At 39.7% G+C, this 24,549-nt stretch overlaps 1 protein-coding gene across 1 annotated transcript in view; it reads left to right on the forward strand.

The window, feature by feature from the left end:
* The window catches only part of LOC131691395 (uncharacterized), a 956,846-nt gene extending 932,837 nt beyond the window's left edge, over positions 1-24,009 (forward strand). Inside the window, exon 4 of the mRNA XM_058977758.1 lies at positions 23,977-24,009. Coding sequence (XP_058833741.1) covers positions 23,977-23,994 — 18 coding nt within the window. The 3' untranslated portion in view covers positions 23,995-24,009. The remainder of the gene's footprint in view (positions 1-23,976) is intronic.
* The last annotated feature ends 540 nt before the right edge of the window (positions 24,010-24,549 follow it).

Consider the following 24,549-nt stretch of genomic DNA (forward strand, 5'->3'; position numbering starts at 1 on the left):
CCGGCCAGGCCCGAACGTAAATCGCGGAAGGAAAGGGAAGGAATGTTTATCCGATAGTTGCTTTTGCTAGAGGCCGTATATACTACTGCGCACTCCACAGGTATCACGGGAGGAGGATATTTTTTGTTAGTAAGAGTATATAAGTTGGATATACTTCTTCTTTACCGACGCCAGAGAGGTGATTCCACTACCTGGACTAGATATCGATGCATCAATTTCATGGACCGGGGACCAACGGCTTTACTTCCCTTCCGAAGGAAGACGTGACCACAGATTTTTTCACCTCAGAAAAATCTCAACGACCTCGGCTGGAATTGAACCCAGTCACGCTTACCACTCAACCACCGGCGCCGTCAGGAGAATCACTTAGAATATTCTCACCCGAAAAAGTCGGCAAAGATAAATCTCCAGCATAATTCGCTCACAGAAAATTCCGTACAACGTTACGTTCAAGATTAAAAGTCGGATAAAGAAAAGTCCCTTGTAAGAACCGGATATACTTTTTAACAGGTTTTATGTTGTAGGACTGTGTTGAAAAGTTCTATCACTAATTTAACCACAATATTTGTAAAGAAATGTTGGATCACCGCTATAACAATGATTCAATCGAGGAAAACCATTCAGAATTTTTATATACATGCAAAACTTAATGACAGTAATAATCATAAATAAAATAAAAGTGTTTGGATAACAATACATTAATGTTCAATTACTAAAATATCAAATAATTGCAAAAAACCCAATCTTCCCGCGAAAAAACCGTTTTAACCGGGAAAAAACCTTGGGTTTTTTCCCCAAAATTATAAGAAACCCGATTTGGTACATCACTGCCTATGACACGTGTGAGGGCGACTTTTGTTTACATTTATAGTAAAAACTTGCAATGCCAAGATATTCAATCTCAAACTTTAAAAATCGTTTTTTTCGAAATGTGCAAAATGGCGCTTTTCATAAGACAGCACAACAGCGACGATATGTATCTAAGGACTAAAGAAGAATACTTTAAGAGCTACGGTTTCTTAAAAAGAATGACAATATATGTCCCGATTTTGTCAATGTCCCCTTTTATCAGTCTAAAATTCACTAAGGGGCTGATAAAAACGGGTCTTCACTGTACATTAGTCACGAATTAATATTCGGGATCGCGAAATAGTTCACAAAATCACAAAATATTCATGAATACGTGAACTAATTCATGATTCTTAATATAACATTTACCACTGACCATGCGTGCTCGTGAAATGGTTCACTAAATCATGAAATATTCATGTATTCGTGAACTAGTGCATGACTCCTAGTGAAATGGTTGCGCGATTAACTATGCGTGAAATATATAACAAAATCGTAAAATATTATTCATGCATTTGTAAACAGGTTCATGATTCCTAGTACATGATACACTATCTATCTAGAGTGCTTGTTTATTCAGAAAATCCTTCATTATCATCATCAATTCCATGCAACTCTAAACATGGTAATGTTCACTATTCCACAAAATTAGGAATTTTATTCGTGGAATCATTTTTATTTCATGAACTTTTTCTTGAAATATCATATAGCTAAGTCGCTGACGACCAGTAATAGGTAAGAGCAGCAGATATAAAACTTTTATAAAGACCTCATACATTGTTATTCATTTGAGGTTCAGTGTGATGTCTGAACAGAAAACAAAACTGTTTGAGCATAACATTATAGAGCTACAAAATCGTGCACTGCGATATAATTCTTATAACAAGATAACGCGAATCATCCACACTGTTATGATCCAGTTCATATTGTTACGTTGAAACATATCACAATAAGGCGAAGAGTAATTAGGAATATCATGATAAAACTGCTGATATCATGAACATGGGTCTCATTACTCCATGTGTCGATTTCGAAAGTAAGCTCAAGAACAAAATATAACGATAACGGGCATAAAAATTACGAAAATCGCAACTAAGATCCTAACATCATGAACATAAATTAGTCTACTCGGGGCTAAAATGTCACGCTAACGTGATTGGAAATAACGAAAATTATGACTTAGGTAATTAAATCATGCACATAAGAGACCATTCATAAATTACGTAACGCAAAAACTACTCAAAATTGGCTGCCCCTCCCCACACGTAACAAATTGTCATAAATTGCTTTATCCCCCCTCACTTATTATGTAACAAGTTTTAAAAAAAAAAGAATTAATCCAGTAAAAATATATTACATAACGTTCTAGTTTACTCCCCCTCAGGGCCGGCGGAATGCGTGGGTAGTATGGGTAGTAGTACCCACTCGAAAATTACCGAGAGGGGAATTACCCACTCGAAAGTTTGGAACAAACCAAAACCTAAGATGATCCACGTATGTGTCTTGCGCACAAAATTCTTGCGTTGGAAATCCTCGATGTAAAACAATTGCATATTTTTATTCAGATCCAAATTTCTTTGCTTTACAATTTATATTTTTCGAGAATATGGGATAATAATTAGGATTTGTTTGAAATTTGGAATTATTTTTTATATTTATACTCATAGGAATACATTTTGACTCATTTACATCTTAAAACAAGGAGCTGAGATCGACAAATTATATTAATGCAATTTTATCCAGACCATGGGATGCAGTTAGAAATATTTTTAAGGACAATTTGTAATGTTTTAACATGAACAATCGTTTAATTAAAAATTGGAACAAGGAGAAACAATGACTAGGTAATCAGTAGACTTTTTATAAGCAAAGCAAAATATTGTTGATTCCAATATCAGTAGCAAAGAAAGTGAGGATAGGGCGGACAAAAATAACAGGGATAAAAAGAAATTAAACTTGTAGCCTTGTAGCAAACGGAAGATGGCTATCAGGACATCATGAACCAGATAGCCGATCGTTGGATCTGCTGGGAACTCTTGGGATCACAGCTACCCGTTTAGCAAATCAACCAAAAGAGAAGATATAAATAAATTTGGAGGATAGCCAGCACATCTAGAACTAGAACCAGGTCGAAGGGATTCGTTTTCCAGTGATCTGGAGCTACACATATAGAACAAATCGTACAAATTTACGCGTCCTGACCATGACATATACGAGCATCAAAAATTACATAGATTTACGTTTGTTTTTAATTTTACATGTCGTTGAATTTTGCGAGTCAATCAGGAACGATTTTAACATAAATATTCTAGGAACGCCCATATTTTCTCCAGGAAAATAAGAAGTGCTTTCCATGCTCCATCGGTCGAAGCGCTTACGTGGAACTGTAACGATGTGGAAATGGTCGTATAAAACCATAAGTTTTGTGGGGAGAATTCTTAGCGCGACTATCTTTGCTGTTAGATAAATTTGTGTATTTGAAGAACAAATATTACGTTTATTTATATTATTATATTTTAATCGCGAAACGTCTATCATTTGAATGTGAATCTACATGGAATGCTGTTTTCGCCGATAAAGGATTCTTAGTTCCATGTGTTCCGATCAAAGGCCGAATCGAGTACACAGCGTAGGGCCTAGCTGCCAGATGAAATATTGTTTCTCTCGTTAATGCGTTGACGAACCGGTGCCAATATCCACGTCTTTCAGTTTTCATCAAGTTTTTTATTTGCGTTACTAACGTCGCGAGTATTCGAAAAAAAAATTGGGCGATCCGACGTTCAAAATATCCTAATAGGACCTTTTTGTATACAATTCTGAGCACTCTCTGATAATAACGGAGTGAGAAACCGTCCACGGCTGTAAGCGCCGGATATTCGTTTTAGAGAAACCAGCCAGTCAAAACGTTGGACACTTACATCCGAAGAATTTCTTGTTTGGATTTGATTGATTCGGATATAGTGGACACGTTGCACTTTCAATCAATGAGCACAACAATGAGGTAGAGCACAACGATAAATCTGACATGACATGGCGTGGGGGTTTAAGTCTTCTAGAACCAGCTGAGGTGCGATGTATATGAAAACAATATCAATAAATCTTTGTCTATGATTTGGATTTAAAAAGCGACACTTTCCACACCGTGCTATAATGGGCCCGTTGTTTACAACGACGGCTATCCATGCCCGCATTACAAAAAGGCGGATAAATAGATGAGCCCCGTTCAAAAGAACACATTTTGGAAGAACAAATCCGGCGAATGGCTCGAGATGAGTCTGATGGAAAATAAATTCTCTTTTACTCCTCTATTTTTATTGAACGCAATTGCATGCATACTAGAATTTTCACTGACTGAAGCACAGGAATCTGGAAGGTGCACTCCCTATTTCGCAATTAAGGCCCTTTTCGGCGACTACACCATCAATCTCTACTTCCCTGGCGGGTACGTAGACAAAATGACTTGTGTCGTTTAATTAGATCACGCAATATATCGATGATGTTAAATGGCTTGTCTTTCGTCCGGAAGTAGACCATCCAGGGGCCGGTTGTATTAGATATAATTAGCACAAAAAATATTCAAAACGACCTCCACTATCTTCCTATTAGTCAACACTATCATGCGGGCTTCGGTACCCACGAAAGGAAGGTTTTATAGCAGGGAACGGAAAATTGATGCAACGCAAATTAAAAGAATGGAGTAATTGGTACTGAGCTGTGGAACATTTGTAGTATCTGTACAAACACATTTTCGCTGAGCCGTCAGACATAGAGCCCTGTTAACACAGGGTGTTTCCAAATAGCCACCAGATATTATCAGGGAATTTTAATTTTCACTTACACACGCCATGGCTGAACTTTCGTAAATACGGGGAGAAAACACTCCGAATCTTACTACCCACTCGGGTAAAAGGTGTTCCACCGGCCCTACTCCCCCTCCCCCATATGCCACAATATATAACAATTTGTCGTACCCTCTCCCCTTCTAAAAGCGTTACGTAATTAATGAAGGATCCCTAAATCACGCTGCTCTGCCAGAAAAATCCGATTACCTCATGAATAAAATATCACAGATACGTGATGCAAAATTACGAAAATAGCGACTAAGCTTCTCAAAACATTAACATTATTTCATTGTCCTTTAGTTGATATAGTTTATACAAACCAATGTATCCCCAAATTATGAACAAGAATCATAACAAAAACTGTCGAGGGAACAACCACAGTAACGCAACCAAACATTCGAATGTAAAGCCATGTATATTTTTGGTGCGAACTAGTTGGATGGGAATACAAATAGTTTCATGAATACGAGTTTATTCATTATTTCAGGAACTTGGTCACGGTTTTCATAAATCGTTCAGTTCGCGAAATCATGCTTTTTTATCATGCACGGATTTTTTCCGTGTATTTTCGTGAATTTTAATGTTTTCGGCAATGTTCCATCAAAACTGAAGATTGCGCTTTTTTATAACATTTTGAAAATTACTTACATCAAAAGTTGCATTTGATCATAGTTCTTAACATAGCTGAAACTTGTATACATTTTTAGCAACATTCTGGCTCTGCTGAGAATCAAACATGTCTCAGACTGATTACTTCCAAGCATATGTATTAGTCTCGTGGCATATCATAGAATCTAAATGCGCGACCGGTCTTGAAACTGGTCATGGTCATGAGAATAATTTACATGTCACATGCAAGACGGTACTGGTCACGAAGTTTTCGAACCGGTACAAAGTTGAACTTTTAAGCGTTAATTTGCTAGCTTGACCAGTATCATATACCTGTTCGTTTAAATACAGCGCAATGGCAGATAAAAAATGCCGTAACCTATTTAAAATCGGTTCTATTTAAATTTTTTTCTACTTTTTGAAAATAAATGTTAGATGTTATTGCGAGTTAGTAGGGAGTAGAAAATCAATAGTTTTGGACACTTTAAATGCACGTTTTGAAGTAAATGCGTCAAAATGGATCAAAATCACTTTTTCGCAGATTAATGTTGGATACTGTTGTGAGTTAGTAGGAGTCGAAGGACAATATTCTTGATTATTATTGAGGCGCATTAGATAGTAAATGCGTCAAAATTGAAGCGTTTACTACTCAATGTGCGTTTAAATGTCCAAAACTATTGATTTTCAACTCTTACTAATGTGCAATAACAAACAATAATTATCTGTGAAAAGTTAAAAAAAATTCCATTTTGAAACAAATACAAATTTACTATCTTTACAATTATCCGCCAATGGACGATATTCGCTGTTGTACCCATATTCCATACCGGTCCTTTGCCGACAGGTCACAGTTCACCCGCTTGAAAACCACTTTTGTTTTGTGACATGACATGTCACAGAGCAAAATGTATCGTGCCATAGTTTACGCACTTGTGTGACATACCGTATGAAAGGCTCTAAATCCTATATTGTTTAGAATTGCTGAACTTTGCTTTTCAGATTCATAATGTAATGCTGTCCACTTCTGAACTGTCCACCCTACATTATTTCCATATTCATATTCCCGATATAAAAGTATCGGATCGCACTTGTTTTATTATTAGGTATCAACAGTCGGTCTAATGCGAATATCCGCCTCCCATTGTGACAAGTCAACAAACCTCTGCGCAAAAGATTCATAGAGCAGAATGCATTTGCTTGCAAGTTCGAAAACCTTACCGTCAAAGTTATCTACCGCAATTCCCGCGTCATGTTAGCATAAGAAGTGCCTTCATCCACACCCCTTCACCGAGTTGCTGGGAATGTATCCTTTTTAGCAACCGCTCCACTCTGAGTGTGACTGATGGGTCTGATTAACGCATTCTTCACCTGTCTGTGCGGTGCTGTGCTGCCCCCTTTGGACAGCAGAAAGGAACCTGAACCGATGTGGGTTGTGTTTTGAAGTCCGTCGCACTGACTAGTAAAGAATAGAGTCGTTATGGCCGTTTCAGTTCAAGATGATGACAGATAAGCCGTTGCCGAGAGCGTTGTGCTCGGATGTTTCATCGTCGCTGCGGGCTAGTTTTGTCATTTTTATATTTTTTTTATCGATTTCGGCAATTTTTGTTGACTGCAGCTTGGAGGATTTTTTAAAACAGTTACAAATTTTTTTAAAACTTCTAAACAGATGCATTTCGTATAGTGCATATTTGATCACTTTGTACCACAACGTAATTGCGAAAGGCGGAAACCAAGACGTAACAACCTCAATTGTGCAGGAACTGCCCGCAGCGAAACTTTTAATCAAATCAACAGACCAGTCGGGTACACCGGTTGATTGCATGCAAATTGGTACCCTTCATGGTCTTCCCGGGAGTGAATGCCCATGCGAGCATGTCAACTAAAGCATGTTCATGAGGATGTGACCGTGACTAATCACTTAGGCAAAGCTCGTCCTACCTGTCGGTTGCACGCTACGAGACAGTTTGATGTGAGTGTGTTCCTAATGTGTCACCTCGTAGCCAGCCGCACACACGCCGGTCTACTTTCATGGGAACCTGTCTTTGGTGGCCGGGTCGACCGAACCGGGACTTGATACGAGGCCGCACAGAAAACCACCAACCTCGGACCAGCCGGACCGACCGACCGACCGGCCGGATGGTACCAAACATTCCCGGGCTCGCTGCTGCCTCCCCTCAGTTGATTGGCGGTCGACGATGGTCGCGAATGATGAATCGCCATGGGCGCAATTAGAGCGTGATTATAAATTAGGTTTCGCGCGCGGCTTTGCCCCATTAAAAGTGGTGCGACTCTGGCCGGGTCGGGGCTGGCATACACGCAGGCCAATGGGTGTAATTAGAGTTGTTTGTTTGTTACATGCGAATTACGGTGATTTGTTGCCATCGGTTTTGAGGTGGAGAGATAAGCATTAGTTTAGTGAACTTAGTTAAACAGTTGCAGTGGAGATTGAAAGCAAGCTAGGTAGTACAGTAGGATTCCGTTTTTGGCAACAATATTTTTTTCAGTTGCCAAAACAGGAACCGTGTCAAAAATGGAACCTTACTTTAAAAGCTTTTATTTTCAATTTGTTACATCATAAATGTTACAACTACAGTAATTATATAAGATAAAATGTAGTAAATATGGCTCCCATGTCTGGAAAAAAGTCAAAAGTGATATCAATTATTAAAACTAAATGTATATGAGCATTTTGTAAAAGATATACTATGTACAACAGCAATGTTGCCAAAAACGGAACATTTTTGTTGCCAAAAATGGAGCATGACAAAAACGGAATCTTACTGTATTTGCAGTTGATAAATTCATGATAGATTATGTTTTCGCACCTTGAGCAACACTTTAGAAATTTCCAATATTTTAGCTAAGATCACATAACACAAATGTGCAGAAAAATACTGGCTAATGAGCTTTTGATGATTTTGAATCTTTAAGACGATTTACAAGAAAGAATCAAAATTTAGATGAATAATTTAATATAACTAATTTTTAATAATGAAGCATATAAAAGGTGTTTTTTATCAATTTTTGTAAAACACTTCAAAAGACGTCAAACGAAAGCAGCAAGCCGACCATTTTTCGACAGAATTCGTCTATCGAACACCGTATTTAATAAATCGATTGATGCAACGCCCGTATGGCTTATTGCCCATCTAGTTTAAATCAAAGATCTTCCAAATATTGTGATGCTCCTTACATTAAATAGGTAGTTTTGTTTCTTCGTTGTGGTCCACCAGAAGGTTGATAACAGGCTATTATTTCTCTCTGGACAAAACCTAGAGGCTGTGTGGCATCCGGCGGGTTGAAGTATCTTAATCAAGAATTGATTCGCTGGGTTCCTGCTCCTATGTCGAACGAGACGACTGAAAACAGGAGTCCTCAAGTCAAGGTGTTTCTCCCTGCCGAGAACTGAATGGTTGGTAGGACTAAAATATGCCAGTCGCGCACGGAGTGTCGTAGGTCCTTACCCTTGCAGTGTTATGCGAATCTCTGGCACAGTGGTCGTTTGTTTCTTTGCAAATCGTGAGATTCAAATGATGGCCTGATACCCATTTCAGCGTTCGCTATAAGCCAACGTGTTTGGTTTCTTCTAGTTACTGTACAGTAAGTGCCGGCGAAGAAATGCTCTGATCGACCATGGTCAGCGTAGCACAAATTAATCTTCAGCATAGACGTACAGCAACTATGTATTTGTCCCACCCTTTGCAGGCAGGAGAAGCTTCCATAGGCTCAAAAACCGTATTTCCATGAAGAAAACTTCTATGTAGGAAAGCTACCAAGCCCCGTCTTCGTAGCCTTCAACAAAATGTGACACATGTTTTATATCTGACCTCACAACTCGCAATATACCTACTGATGATTTCAAAAGGGTTGTGGCAGAAATGGGTTTCCCCTCATAATCGGCGGTGTTGCAAATGCCCATCACATAATTTGGGGCAGCTCAGATATCAATTTGAGGGGCACCGAATTGATGGAATACGCAAGTAGTACAAATCTGTACATACTTCATGTAGGACATCACCATGTTGGGTGTTGCACGATCTGGCAGAGAAGAGGTGTTAGATCTAACTCTCTGCTCTGACGGTATTATGCATGAGTTGGCAAACTGACTCGTACCAAACGAGCTCGAACCGTGCTTATCTGATCATAAGTACATCTTCTTTGATCACATAAACGTCTCGCTAGATATAGACACATATCGTAATCCCAAATCTACGAACTAGAACCTCTACGAAAAGAGCTTAGCGACTAGGTGTCATGGGTGTCTTCCGATGGTTGAAACTCCAAATGACTTGGATGAGGTCGTAGATAAAACAAACACACTCACAGTAGCAACATACCAAGAGGCTTGACCGTTTTGAGTTAGGCGTGCTTCTAGAGGAACACCTAGGTGGAATACCGAACTTGTTCGACTCAAAAAGTTTTGTAAAAGAGCTTGAACGCGGGGACGGGTCGGAGGCATTTAAGTTGGCTCGTAAGCATACTGAAATGCCGTTCGATCCTCTGAGCAAAGTGACTGGAAAAGCCACCGCACAAATTTAAAGGGCGAACACGAAATTAGTGCGACACCGAAAATGTCATGCCAATGTTCTTATAATGTTTAAAATCAAACCAAAATTTTAGGGTAGTTTTATACATATATTTACTTCAAAAATCAAGAGAAAAGTTAATCGATGGAGCCTTGAGTGTAAAATTGAACGCATTTTTGCTTGATGCCCTCCATCAAAGTCTTTACAGTGTCATCCGGTACCAGCTTCTCAGTTTTTTTCCATTTTCTTAACATGTCCTTCTCGTCTTTGACTGTCTTCTTGCTCTTCCAAAGTTCCCGCTTCATCATTGCCCAGTACTGCTCCACCGGGCGCAGCTCCTGACAATTTGGTGGATTCATGTCCTTTGGAACAAAATGGACAGAATTGGCCTCATACCACTCCAGGACACTTTTAGAATAGTGGCATGATGCCAAATCTTGCCAAAATAGCGGAGCTTCGTCGTACTGCTGCAAGAACGGCAAAAGGCGCTTCTCGAGGCTAGGGTTCGTCGCGGTGCGGATGTGGGCGGTAAATGGATAGTCCGCACCGCAACCGCAAAAAAATGATAAAACCGCACCGCTTACCGCAACCGCACTGCATTTACCGCACCGCACCGCGCGGTAGTGCGGTAAATGCGGTAAAATTCTGTATTTTTAATAAGTGTGTTGAAAAATTATTAATTTTTTGTATAATCATATGTAATAAAATATTATTCTTATTTACACGAATATTAACTTTGACGGACTCCTCAGAATGTAACATTTATTAAAAAATGTCAACTTTGCAAGTTTTATTAATAAAATGCCGTACATTTTGAAATAAATACTTTCGAAACAAGATAAATATTAGCATAGCATTGAAGTCCTATGAAATGTAGCGCTGTATTTCATCATTATGCATACAAAAACGTTCTTCCGAAGCAATTAATAGGAAAACTTTTAATTTAATTATCAGAAATCATTCTACACATAACAGGAATCCATCCCATATCAACTGGTACAGAGTTGTTGAACGACATTTGAAAAACTGCAAAAGATGTATGATTTATAGCATACAGCAGAAATGATATTACAAATAGGAGATTTTAGGAACAAAATACCTCAAAACACTTGCTTCGTATTTTTCAAGAAATGGATGTATTCTTATTCAAATACAAAGATTGCTCCCTTAAAATTGAATTAGTTGTAATTTTCTAATAGCTGGTTCAAAAGTTCTACCTTTTTAATGGCAAAAGCTTCAATTAAAGTTGCTAGGGGTCAAAAATTGTCCAAACTTTGCAAAACTTGGCATCTGGGCTAACTTTGACAGTTGTCACAATATGAAGGTAGGCTTTGAGAAACACAAAATAATCGAAAAACCGTACACTAACTTCAAAAGCTTTAATTTCAAAAAGTTACAAAATACTCCTAACTGAAAAATATTAGTTGTTAATTTGGTAGAAAATATTCCCAGTTGGACGAACAATGCACGTATGTGAAAAAAAAAGTTATGTAGGAGTCTTAAAAACGGACTGCAGAAAAATTCATTGCGAATTTACACAGAAACCAAAAGAGATAGAAATACGATGTTGAAGAACGAATGATAAGGTTGTCAGCCTAATTTGGACCCCTCCTTATTTTGGACACTTTTCCAACAATTGTCTCCCTTACTGCTGATTCCTCCAAATTCGTTTGGTTTGATGATGATAATTACATTCTTTGGGTTGTTTTTAAGTCTTAAAACTTTTTTAAGTTCACCTTTAAGTTCTCCAAATTAATTAAAATTCACAGTTGAGAAAATGTCATCGAAAACGATTCATAATTCCACGATTGCCAAGAGAAATCGGGTGAAATGGTACATTTTTAAATTGTATTTGACAGTACAATTCAATTGTTTTTCAATAATTGGATTGTGCATTTTATATATTTGAAAAGGTTTGCTTGTAAATTTTTCAAAGTGTTTTAAATATGTCGTAAAAATAATGATGCCAAATTATATTGGACACAGCTTATAGATTTTATTTCTTAGTAACAGATTGTTGTATCATATTAGAATGTAACAAAATGTAAAAAATCAAGTAACAATAGGTCGAATAAAGATTATATTCGGATTTCATTTCAAATCATTGTTAAGCCCATGGAAATTAGAGCAATTAAATGTTTATTATGTTTCCCAATTGTAAGGTAATAAGTTGCGTCGTTCTTAAATGGTAAAAGTCAAAGTTTTAATTCACTGCAGACTTTATCAATTATTTTTTTAAGTGCGGTTGCAGTAATACCGCGCGGTAAAAGCTCATTTCCCGCACCGCATCCGCGAGAAAAAGTGTCTCACCGCACCGCAGTTTTTGCGGTGCGGGTGCGGTAAATACCGCGCGGTTGCGGTAATTACCGCAACCGCGACGAACCCTACTCGAGGCACTCAGATTTGTAGATCTCGCCATTTACTGTGCCCTTTGTCACGAAAGGCTCACTCCTCCATATTTGGAGGCGAACTTCGACATTTTTTTCTTCTTAAATTTGTCGTCCACATAGAATTTGCTCTTGCCGGTGAAAAACTCCAACCCCGGAATTTGCTTAAAATCGGCTTTTATATACGTTTCGTCGTCCATCACACAGCAACCATATTTTGTCAGCTCTTCTCGTAGAGCTTCCGTGCCCGAGTTTTAGTCGTCGATTGTTGCCGCTCATCGCGGTTTGGGAAGTTCTGTACCTTGTATGTATGTAGTCCAGCTCTCTTCTTTGCATTCTGGGCGTAGCTCTGCGACATGCCGATCTTTTTAGCCAAATCACGGCTTGAGACGTTGGGATTTGCTTTAATCATCCACTTCACATTTCCCTCCGTCTTTTTGTTCTCCGGCCCCGGTTTTCTTCCAGCTCCTTTGCCGTGGTCCAAGTCAACCGCTCCTGGAACCGCTTCAACACTCTGGAGGAAATTCCAGGTGTTTGGAAAGAATTTGTTCTCTTGACTCGCGTTGGTTCACCTCCATTTTCGTTGAATCGAAAAACACGACTTCGAGTTTGACAGCATGTAAACAATACACATCAATGAGAAAGTGTGCAAAATTTGGTTGATTTTTACCCAATGGTAAAAAAGTTATGCTAGTCTAGTTAGTCTGACCCTGGAATGTTTGCTTGGAATGACACTGATAGATAAATTGTAAACAAACGGTAGAGATGACGAGTATTTATCAAGGGGTATAAAGCTTCGCTAATACCCCTTTAACAAATCGTGGGCCACGTCTGAAAAGATAATGCTTTGGCAGCAGCCTGCGAAAAGTTTGCTTGACCTAATGGTCATTTTTGACTCAAAATTCCAAAATTTGGAAACATTGTTCAAGCGAATATCTGAAAGAAAATCTGAAATGAAAGCGTTGCAGTCGGGGAAAGGGGGGGGGGGGGAATTCCTACATCTGTGAATTAGAGACAGGGAAGAGATGGTGGACAATAGAGTGACAAGAAAAAATTACCCTTATCGGCCCACCCCTGAGTCGATTCCTAGTCCCAGTTGCTCCAAATTTGAAGCAAATCGGACAAGTGTAGCTTTTTTGATTTTCACAATATGTAAAAAATAAAAGTTAATTTTCACTAAGGCTATCGCATCGGGTCTTGTTGACGCAGCTTGCTGCTGCTTGTTGAGATCATTCAGCAGCTTGCTGCTGCTTGAGAGGGTCATTCAGTTCGCTTTCTCTAGCGTTTTCGTTAATGTCCATATCGTCATCGGTACTGCATTTATGTTGCTCACGATCGGATTTTCTGATTTGTTTTTTGTGCTTTCGGGTCACTGTTGTAGATCGGCACCTGATTCATTTTTGGTGGCGTTGACGGTTGGTTTGGAAGCATTTGGTGTAATCGTTATAATTTGCCTGTTCGTAACGATAGTTGTTTTAGTGGTCCTGGGCCATATCGTCGAGTTAATGCGTGATCCGCAACCGTTGGTTTAACAATCCGTTGGGGTTCAGCATACGACGACTGTGTACCGGTCTTGGTCGTAGCAGATGGACTTTCTTTAGCGGCCTCCGAGCAAGGTTTTCCGTGGTGTAGCGGTTGATCACAGAACTGGCACGTAGGAATCTGCCCTGGGTACGTGACCAATGTTCGCTGATTAAATGTAACACCTTGAATTTTGCCATGAATGGTCAGATATGGGGGGATAGGTTTTGTCGGCTGCATTCTCACCACACGAACTCCGTAGCGGAGACCTGGGAAAATGTTCCTTCATGTGTATTCCGTAATGGTTTCCACTTAACCGTATTTTGACATGAGTTGTTTGATAATAGCGGGATTAGTACGCGGTGCAAAGTCATGTAGCTTAACTTCAATAGTGTCACGGTCTAAGTATGTTGGGACGCTGTATAAAATGTCATTACATTCGACAACGTGCTTCAAGTTGTTCTCCGTAGCGAATGACTCTGCATATATATGATTTATGTTTTGGAACGTAATCAGTACTTCATGACGTAGATGATGGAATTGCATAGCATTGAATTATGTTCACCTTCTACAATTGCTCCACTTCGCGGATCGATGGGCTTACCGGACATTTCAAAAAGTCAACAGCAACACAATTCGGCCGAACCGGGCTATAAACTGACTTGGCATTGTCACTCGTTCTTTGTTCACGTTTCACACACCTAGGTAGTAGATGTCGAATTTTGTTTTTGCTACTAGACAATGCAGCGCACGGGTAAAATTTGATTGTCTGTCCTTCTAAAGCAGCTGAGCGATTTTTAACTTCTGAACTGCGCAAGCTGAGAAACCGAACAGATGGTTGGTTTTTGGGAAGATGTATTTAAGGGACATATAGAGGAGATCGTGGCTTTCCAGTACATCCCGGACCGGGACATTTTGTGATCTCCCTCGGGCCCGAAGGGAATCCAATAATTGAACTCAAGCGGAACAATGCTCGATGCATGCCCAGACAATATGTTCGATATTGTGGTAACCGTCGCCACAAGCGCACATACCGCTATTACCGAGCCCAATACGCCGGGGATGAGCGTCTAACGTGTAGCGATAAGATACGAGCCTAGACATTACACGAATGAAATCCCGACCTACATTCGCTCCTCTAAACCAAAGTTTCGTTAATACCTTCAGGATGAAAGAATGTAGCCACCGTACCAACCATTGCTCCACGATGTCTTCCAACTTTGTAGCGTTCTCTGTCGAAAGATATTGAAAAACTCATAAAATCAGATTGGTCTTTCGTAGATGTCACCTTCTAAAGCGCCCGCCTTAGCTAAATAGTCCGCTACTTCGTTACCTGGCATAGAGCAATGCGAGGGAACGCAAACTAAGGTAATCTTGTACGATGTTGCAGATAAGGTAGGCAAGAGCTCCCATATTTTCCCTAGAAAATGCGGAATGTGCTTTCTGGGTTTCGCCGAACGAAGAACCTCTATACTGAAATGACTTTATTTGACTATAGCAAAGATTATATTTCAATTGTGAGCTATGAAGTAGTGGCGAGGGCAGGGGACGTCTAGAAACTGCGCTCTGCCGCAACAGTGGTTAAGGTACCAATAATCGCAAGGGTATATTGAATGGCAGCAAGCTCTGCGACGTAAACTGAAGCAGGATCATTGAGTTTGAATGAGGCGGTGAGGTTTTGATTGAATGTACCTAAGAGTCCGTCCAAATGCCGCGTTTAGATGAGGTTAGGGTGTACGAAAAAGTTCATGTTCATGGAAGGTGGGGTACGAGAATTGTCCACATGGACTCTTGATGATTTTTTTCCTTTTCTAAAATGTAAAGCGAGCTTGCACCATCATTAGCATAGGCGATTGCTGTCTTTCCTATTTTTTCCCAATAATATCGGCCGATACACTGTTGTGACCCTTGCCAAATAGCGTTTCTCCGTGGTTTTAGTCCGTACCGATTTTTCCGTGTCCCTGACACGCTACATTTATTACACTTTACACGTTCATTTCACTACAAACTATACATTTACTACACAATATTATAGACTAAGTACAAATCTTTGCACGTCACTACGAAACTTGGCCGAGCCTATCGCTATGAAAGCTGATTGCGTATGAAGATACTTTTAAACTCATACCACATACACAGAAGTTACAAAAAACACATCGAAACATTAATTTCTCCTCTCATCATTTTATTCCACTCTCCTCTCTTCAATGTCTCTCACTTGTTTCGTTAAGTTTCTACGCAAATATATTTAACAGCAGCGATGCCAGATGTGAAGACATGTCTTCATTTTGAAGACATTTGAAAGGTTGTGAAGACGGATTTTTCATATTGAAGACAATTTTTTTCGGTTGTGTTGTCTGATTTCTGGCAGAATTCTGGCTCAATTTTAAAACCCGATTCAGAATTCTGGTTGGTGAAGACAAATGAAGACATTTTTTATGAAATGTGAAGACATTTGTAAAATACATCTGGTATCCCTGATTAACAGTGAGAACGACACTTCTCATCTGACAATCGTGCAGCTGTGCAGTATGCTGGGCTGAGATCAGTGCTAGTGTGAAACGTCAACATACACTTAAATCGTCAACATACACTTACAGATGCAGTTCTGTAACTGTTATCACTTAATTTTGCTCTCAGAAACACTTGATCCAATCTTCTGTAAGTCAATTTCCATAATTTGTTTGGATTTGATAATTTTGTTAAAAATGAGATATTTTTACAAAATTAAAAAAAAATATCGGTGGACAAAGTTTAAACAAAATATTTGTTTTTTACGGATAACATTGAGCATCAAAGTAGAACAATGCATTGGAATAGTCAATAATTTCCTGGAATTTAAAACTGTTTTCTGAAACATGGAAAAAGTCCACGTGCACATCGTGGGTAGCGGAGTTGGGCTTTAGAGATTGTCCACGCTTGTCCACGGAGGGGTACGAGGGGGGGGGGGGGTAAAAAACCAATGTATTTCTGTCCACTTGGTATATGAACGGCGGCCTCTAAGCCAGTGGAGCCGTCGAGACTTGACCTGCCGGTGTAAAACATCTTGTTTCAGTTGACTTTTCAAATTATAGGGGAGAGTGAGGACACTTGATCCTTGGGGATATGTGATTCCCCTTCCATATCGCAAAATCTAAACACAAAAAGTTATCACAATATAAAAAGAAAATGACATATTTGGTAGGTTGTGATGTTTGAAAAACAAATTAAATTCATTGCATATGTTTTGGGAAAGTTGTATCATATTTTTGAAAATATGGGTTAAAATTCAGCATGAAGATCTTTTTACGATTTTTTTTAATGATTGCATGAGTTCGTCGAACTAATTATTTATGAATATTTTCTACTACAATTACTTTATAAGGACTTTTGTCTAGAAAAACACGTTAAATTAAAATTTTCATTTCAATAAAAAGTTATGTGAAAAAACAAAAGTGGGATCAAATTTACCCACCCTCCCCTACTTTATCCCATGAATTTCTTCATTAATGGAGTTATCGAAGAATACAACTGAATTAGAAGTAACTGAACAATTGACACGGTTGGGATAATATGAAATAGAATTGATGTAATCGAAGTAGAAGGAAATAAATCAGGTATGGGAATTGAGCACGACAAGTCTCTCGAAATTTTCAATTACTAACTGGTTCACGATATTGCATCGGATGAGCAATCGATATGAGAGGTACCAAAATCGATTTTGCAGCGAAAGGACACCCGCTAGCACTTCTAGACTCATCATATGAGTCGAGCGCATGCAACACAGAGCAATACGCAAACAACAATACTGCATTCACTCCAGTTTGATGAAATGTATGTTCGAAGCGGAGCGAAAACAGAAAGACCCGTACTTCATCACCGACAATATCGTTCTTGGGTACAGCCTGTTCAGGTGTCCTGGGTCCCACCACATTCCGGTTATTGTATGGAGAAAGTTTATCCTTTGTTGGCATTTCTGTCTCATATACCTAATGGGATATTCTGAGTACGTTTAGAGTCATACCGTACCCCGAGATATTTGAATGTTAAATTCTGAGCAATAGTTTGACCCATTAGTTGAAGCTGTAGTTTCGCGGGTTCACGCTTCCTTGAAAATACGACTAACTCAGTTTTCTCTGTGGAGAATTCCTAGAGTTAGATACCTAGCTAGAGGGCACAAGCAGACACACTGTCCAAGATATCTCGAAATGGTCCTTACAAATCGACAGCCGTGGAACCTGTAATAGAGACCACAACGAACATCGTCGGAAACCAAATTGTGTATCTGACAGTAAGCCATTAGCTATGACCCCGTTGTCGAGCCATTGCAATCGGTCGATACGAGTTGTGATCGAAGGCTGGTTTTTCTGGTTTTTGGATGGCGATGACACTGACTTGTCTAAAATCGTGTGGAACAAGAAACTTATTGAATAAATTCAACAAGCGTCTCTTGACAAAGCTTGGCAGATTCTTCAACAAGTTGAATTTGATTCTGTCTGACCCTTGAGCTTTACGCGAAAAAGGTGTATCGTTCGCGATATCGGGTGGGTGGGTGGTGTCGGAAAACGTGGTAGTCTTCTGTGCCGGGGTGGAATTCGAACAAACTTTCTTATGTAAATCCAATATCCAACGGTTTGAATATTACACTCTCTCGTTAGTACTTTTGCGGTTTCGCAGCCGTGTCCCAAAGAGTGCTGATCGATGTTTCTCTCGTTACTCCATTGACGAATCGGCGCCAGTAACTACGTTTCTTGGCTTTAATCAAACTCTTGAGCGCGGCGGCCTTCTCCGCGTGCACGTCTGAGCACTTTTTGTCCCACCACGATACCATGGGCCATAAACCATTTTTTGGTCGAAAATCCAGAACTTATAAACCGTTAGTGCTAGACATTTAGTATCTTTAGAACAAATTCTCTACAAAAAGTGCCATTCATTTTTTATGCTCAAAATTCTACATTTTCTAAGGTGGCAAAAAGTGTTATGACCATCTGTTAGTATTTCAAAAAGACTACAAAATTAAGTTATGAGGAGTTTTTCGGCTAATCAGTCATAAATTAGACAGTGAAAACAACAATATTGCTTTTACTTCCAACGTTTCTATGGATTTATTCCACCTTTATCAAGTATTCTAAAAATGTATAGCTTTTGGAGTATATAAACTAATTTTAAAATTGTTTTTTGAGCTTGAGCTTGAGCTTGTGCGACCACCCCTGGCTGCTACTCCGTTATTGATCGGGACTAGCTGAAGTTGCACAGGGAATCAGTAGATAATTATGCTTGGGATTAGCGAAACATCTTTCAATGTGCAACTCCTGGTAATCCTAAAGTGTTTCTGATCAATACGTAGATCGCGGAAGGAAAGGGAAGGAATTGTTAGTCCGATACTTGCTTTTGCTAGAGGCCGTATATACTACAGCGCACTCCACAAGTATCACGGGAGGAGGATATATTTTTGTTAGTAGAGTATAGAAGTTGGATATACTTCTTCTTTACCGACGCCAGAGAGGTGATTCCACTACCTGGACTAGATATCGATCCACCAATTTCATGGACCGAGGACCAACGGCTTTACTTCCCTTCCGAAGGAAGACGTGACCACCGATTTTTTCACCTCAGAAAAATCTCAACGACCTCGGCTGTAATTGAACCCAGGCCAACTGGAATGAGCGGCGGTCACGCTTACCACTCAACCACCGGCGCCGTCTCTAATTTTAAAATTGTTTTTTGAGCCTACAAAAACTTTGCGTTTTCTTGTAAAGTGTAATGTTCTGGTAAAACATAAACTGTACTAATTTATACGCATCATCTAATGGTTATTTTGGTCAAGAATTGAAAAGTTATTCTGTGTTTAATTTGCTAAGGTTGATCTACTCACTGCTATTGTTCGCATATTCATACACCTCAAAAGCGCTATATTCAATCTGGCAACTGCACTGAACTTAACGGTTGTTGAGTGTTTGCTATAATCGTGTGTATGGTAGTATTGGCAGTGTAAGTGTTGTCAGTTTTATAGTTTCTATTATGTAGTGTTTGTAGAATTCCTGCATACATACAACTAAGCCCGTCGGTATCTGTGCGTTTGTTTACAGTTTTTTGCTTGTTGATGATATCTCGACAAACATATGATTACGGCCTAAAAGCCAACTGTCAAAATCCACTTTGAAAGGAAATTCCAGACAAACCGTTACTAGTCGAACACAGTTCACAACAGTTTATGAAAGAGAAAACTTTTCACTTTCGTTTACTACAAACATCTGTGATTGGCGTGTAACGGTTTGTCCGGAATTTCCATTCAAAGTGGATTTTGACAGTTGGCTTTTAGGCCGTAATCATATGTTTGTCGAGATATGACACATTTCCAATATAGAAAGAGCTGTCGTTCGGTTATGTTGATCGAGTATCTTCACCTTGTTTACATCGAAGTTATGATGATGTGTAATGCTGTGTTCGAGGAGAGCTATTTTTTGTTTTAATTCGACTATCTGGATGTCGACACTGGTGTGTCCTGCTTCCCTGAGTAAGTTGAGCTTTTTTATGTTTGAGCGGTGTGCAGCTATCCAGCTGTTTTAAGCTGGTTAGAAATCACGCCCTCATATGATGATGGGCAGTTTTGACATGGTATGCTGTATATCACATTGCTCAAATTATCCTGCGGTATGCTATCTTTGACCTTGCTGAAAACTGTTTTGATGTTGCGAAAAGCTAGTAAGACATCCGGCTAGTCTCTTTTTACGTTTTTTGCTATTTTATACGTCAATTACGGTATGTTTGGAAGTGACCGGTAAATGTGTTCCAGGTTTTCATCAGGATTGGAATGTTGTGTGGTAGGTATTATGCGTGTTTTGTTATTTCGACGACTACATATTAAGAAGACTGATATTTCTTTCCTTCCCCCATACAAACGAGAAGCGATAGAGATAACAGAGCCTCCATTGGAGAAAGGTAGAAAGCTTCATGTAAAAATGTATAAGTGTGTGTGCATCACTATGGGAAGTACTATCTTTACCCGCAATAGGCGTTGCTGTTACTGTCTCCAGATGCTGGACAGAGTTGCCAGTCTTCTTGATATTCAGTCTTCGGTTATTGTGAATCAATCTGTTTCGCAGCGACTTTGGGTAGTCGTTTTGTTTTAGATATTTGTCCATGATTTGAATTTGCTGCGGTCTGTTGAGATTGGTAGATAGTTTTTCCACTCTACTCATAAAGTTTTTTGCCACTTGCTATGGGTTTGGAATACCACTCAGTGCGTATCTCTTGGTTTTCCGTGCGTACTAGTACCATAACGAGATATGGTAAGCTGTGATTTTCTTCCAATTCATAGGTGAACTGTATATGTTTGTCATAGTTATTGAAGATATCGTGCATTTGTTTGAGTTTGTTGAGAGGTATAGCCATTACGAAATCGTCTACATATTTTTTGAGAATTGGCGGTTTGAATCTTAATTGTGTCTAATAGTCCTTCTAGAACGAGGTCGGCTAGAACGGATGATAGAGGGTTTCCCATAGCGGTTCCAAATATTTGTCGGTAGTATTTGTTGTCGAATTTGAAGTAACTGGAATCTATGCAGAATTCGACAATTTCCAATAGGAGGTCAAGGTTGATATTCGTGTGTTGTTTGATACTGTTCCAGTTGTATATGATATTTTGTGTTACCAATGATTAAGGAATACATGTAAATATTGAACGTCGAAAGACACTAAAACATAATCCGGTGGAAGAGTTATTGTATTTATGTATTCGCAGAATGTGAATGAGTCCTTTGTGTTGTATGTTGTTGATATGGAGCTTTTGAGAATTTGTCCAGTGAACTTTGAGAGGTAGTACGACGGGGCTGTCATATTGGGAATGACCGGTCGGAGCGTTAATCCTGGCTTGTGTGCTTTGGGTTGGCCATAAATTCTTGGACAAGATGCTTTGTACGTTGTTAGTTGACTTGTAGTTTTAAAATCAACGAATTTTAGCTGTTTGAGCCTTTGAACTAAACTGTTCTGTTTTTGGAATTTTAGGGTCGGATCACGGTCTATCTTGAGATATGTGTGAGTGTCGTTGAGTAGTGAGAACATTCTGGTTTGGAAGTCCGCGGTGGTCATTATCACTGTTTTGTTACCTTTGTCTGATTGTAGAACTGCTATTTCAGGATTCTCTTTCAAAAAATTTCGTGTTATTTTGGTAGCTGAATTGCAAAAACGCTCCAGTGGATTGTTGCTCGTGGACTGTTGTAGACGGTGAATATGGTTTTGCGGTTCACAAGTTCTTGATTTTCGACCAAAAAAAATTGATTTGTGGCCCACGGTGCACGGGTTGGCAAACCGTTCGCGATAGTTCGCGTTTAGTCTGACCTTGAATTGCGGTGTCGAGAATCAAGCCGACCAATAAACCGTACTTGTGTGATTAAGCGGGATATTACGAACGCGTAGCTCTTCTAATTGATATTTCGTTTGAGGTTATACGAAACCTTGATTGTATTTGGTGGCCTTGCACCGTTAGCGATAGTAATTAGGATTTGCTGATGGTCGCTGCCGTGGGGATCAGGGATTACCTTCCACATGCAAACTAGCCGCAGCGACGTCGAGCAGAGTGACGTGTCATTTCACCCGTGTCTAAAACGGTCAGATTGAAGTTGTCACAAATTGGAATGAGGTGGATCTATTATCATCATGAGGGCATCACCATGCTATGTCATGGGAGTCATTAAAACCCGGGCGTTGGTATTTAGTGGGGAAATTAAAATCAGCTAGCGGTGGTTGTGTGTGATCTCGCTTTGCATGCAGAGTACGATCACCGCGGTTAGTGCACCGTCGTTAGTGCGATAATCATATGTTCTTTCTGGAACGTCATCATATCCCAGGGATAGCATAAGGGTTAGTGCATTGGGATGGAGTCTCGAAGGTTGCGGGTGCGAATATCACATCTGAGGGAAATTTTGTTTTTCACATAATTGCTTTCGCTTCACTCACCATTTCGATCAGTTGGATACCACCAGAAAAGTCGACAACTTCAATGCTTGGTGTCGATGGGAGGTTGATTCGATTGAATGAATAGAACTTTTTGATTCCCAATAGTACTCCTCCGTAAGAGTCTTCTCAATCTAAGCGAATAGTATTGAAATCGTGAAAGCTGAGATCTATTCCTGAAGTACGCCACGCATAATTCAAATGCATCGCATTTCAACTTATTTATGAACATTTTAAAGGAATCGATTTTTGGGATAATGCTTCTGTAATTTTACTGTAAAACATTGATTAATTCCGCTACCTCGTTCGATGAATTAGCCATCAGGACAGGCCACAGGAGGGGCCAATTTGCAGTGAACTACATCAAGAATGTTTCTACTTTAAAGAGAAAGCTTATCAGGATGCTTTTAGGAGAGCCAGAAATATTTAAAAATGAGCAAATACGGTCTAAAATATCAAATAATGTTATAAGACCAACGCTGGTTTCTTTTCCTGGTTGAGATATGGAAACACATGGAGTTTTAGATGTCTCAATAAATTCTGAGAACTCCTTTTCTGAGCTCAGTTTTCTGGGACCAGGAGCTGCTTGCTTCGGTTTTGCATCAGTACTTCCTCGAGCTGTTTTTGGGGGAGCCTTGTAGGGATACCTTCTGGCCTTTATAACGGAACTAAGGAGAGGAGAAACTTCTTTTTCTAGCATAAGATGTTCCCTCCTGGAGTTCATCAGAATCGCGTTCGTCAGTAGACAATTTAGGATTGGTATTCGTAGAGACTGGTCGGTGGCGTAGCTACCTTTCGTATTTCTGCAAAATATCGCTTCAGATCGCGGGAACGATTCAGTTTGTCCTCACGCTGTTTCTATGCGGGACATGTCGGAAGATCATGTGAATTTCCTCCACAGTAGAGACACTTTTCGACATCCCTTCCGCAGGAATCATCCACATGATTCCCACCGCATTTCCCACAACGAACCTTATTGCTACTATAGGAGGCTGTGTGTCCCAATTGTTTGCAGTTAGTACAGTTCATGACCGCGGCACAAAAAGGCGGGCAGGTAGACGAACCTTGTCAAGCAGGAGGTAGTTGGGTAGAGCAGAACCGGTGAAGGTCACGCGATAAAAGTCTAAGTTGACATATGACCTTTTGCCGTCGCTGCGACTGATGTTGATTACAAACGTTTGCAGCCCAATCTTAACTGGCAGAAGCTTGGGGTCGAAATTCTGGTTATATGTTAAATATCCATACCCATACCTGTATGATACATTCAAACCATCAAATTAATTCCTTTTATTTTTTTCCTTTTTTCAGGTAAGTGATTCGAAATAAAAACAACACATATAATAAGGTAAATGTCTCTAATCAGATCTTTTAATCTACCGCATGGTATGGTTTCAATTTAAAATCAAATCCTGTATTTAATACGAGAGAAACCCCCGAAAGTCTATCCATGATCATTAAGAAACGGAATGCTGATTCGAATCCGTTGGATCATACTGTGGGTAACGGTCACGGCCAAATTCTCTCTTCCATCAAATCCGCTTAGAGCACGTATCGCATTTCCAAGAGACTCCGTATGACGATTTACACCCTATTAGCAACTAAGGTTGACCTTTGCGCAGTCGTCATAACCGCCGTACGTCCCGCCAATTATCGCCGGTCATGCTGCCGAAATTAAAATGCCAGCATCAATCACAATCGTGTCAATTTCGCTGCCACCAGGAAACGAATCGCCAATCCACTGCCAGGAGAAATTTGATAATCGCAGAAAATGAAAAAAAATAGATCTATCTGCCGGTCATTCGATAATCGGTTTCGCCGCCCACCGCCTGACCAACGCCGGCCGTTCTACCCGGGGTGCTTCAAGCTGCGCGTAAATTGCGC

This window comes from Topomyia yanbarensis, chromosome 3 (genome assembly GCF_030247195.1).
Source record: "Topomyia yanbarensis strain Yona2022 chromosome 3, ASM3024719v1, whole genome shotgun sequence".
Classification (NCBI taxonomy): Eukaryota; Metazoa; Arthropoda; class Insecta; order Diptera; family Culicidae; genus Topomyia; species Topomyia yanbarensis.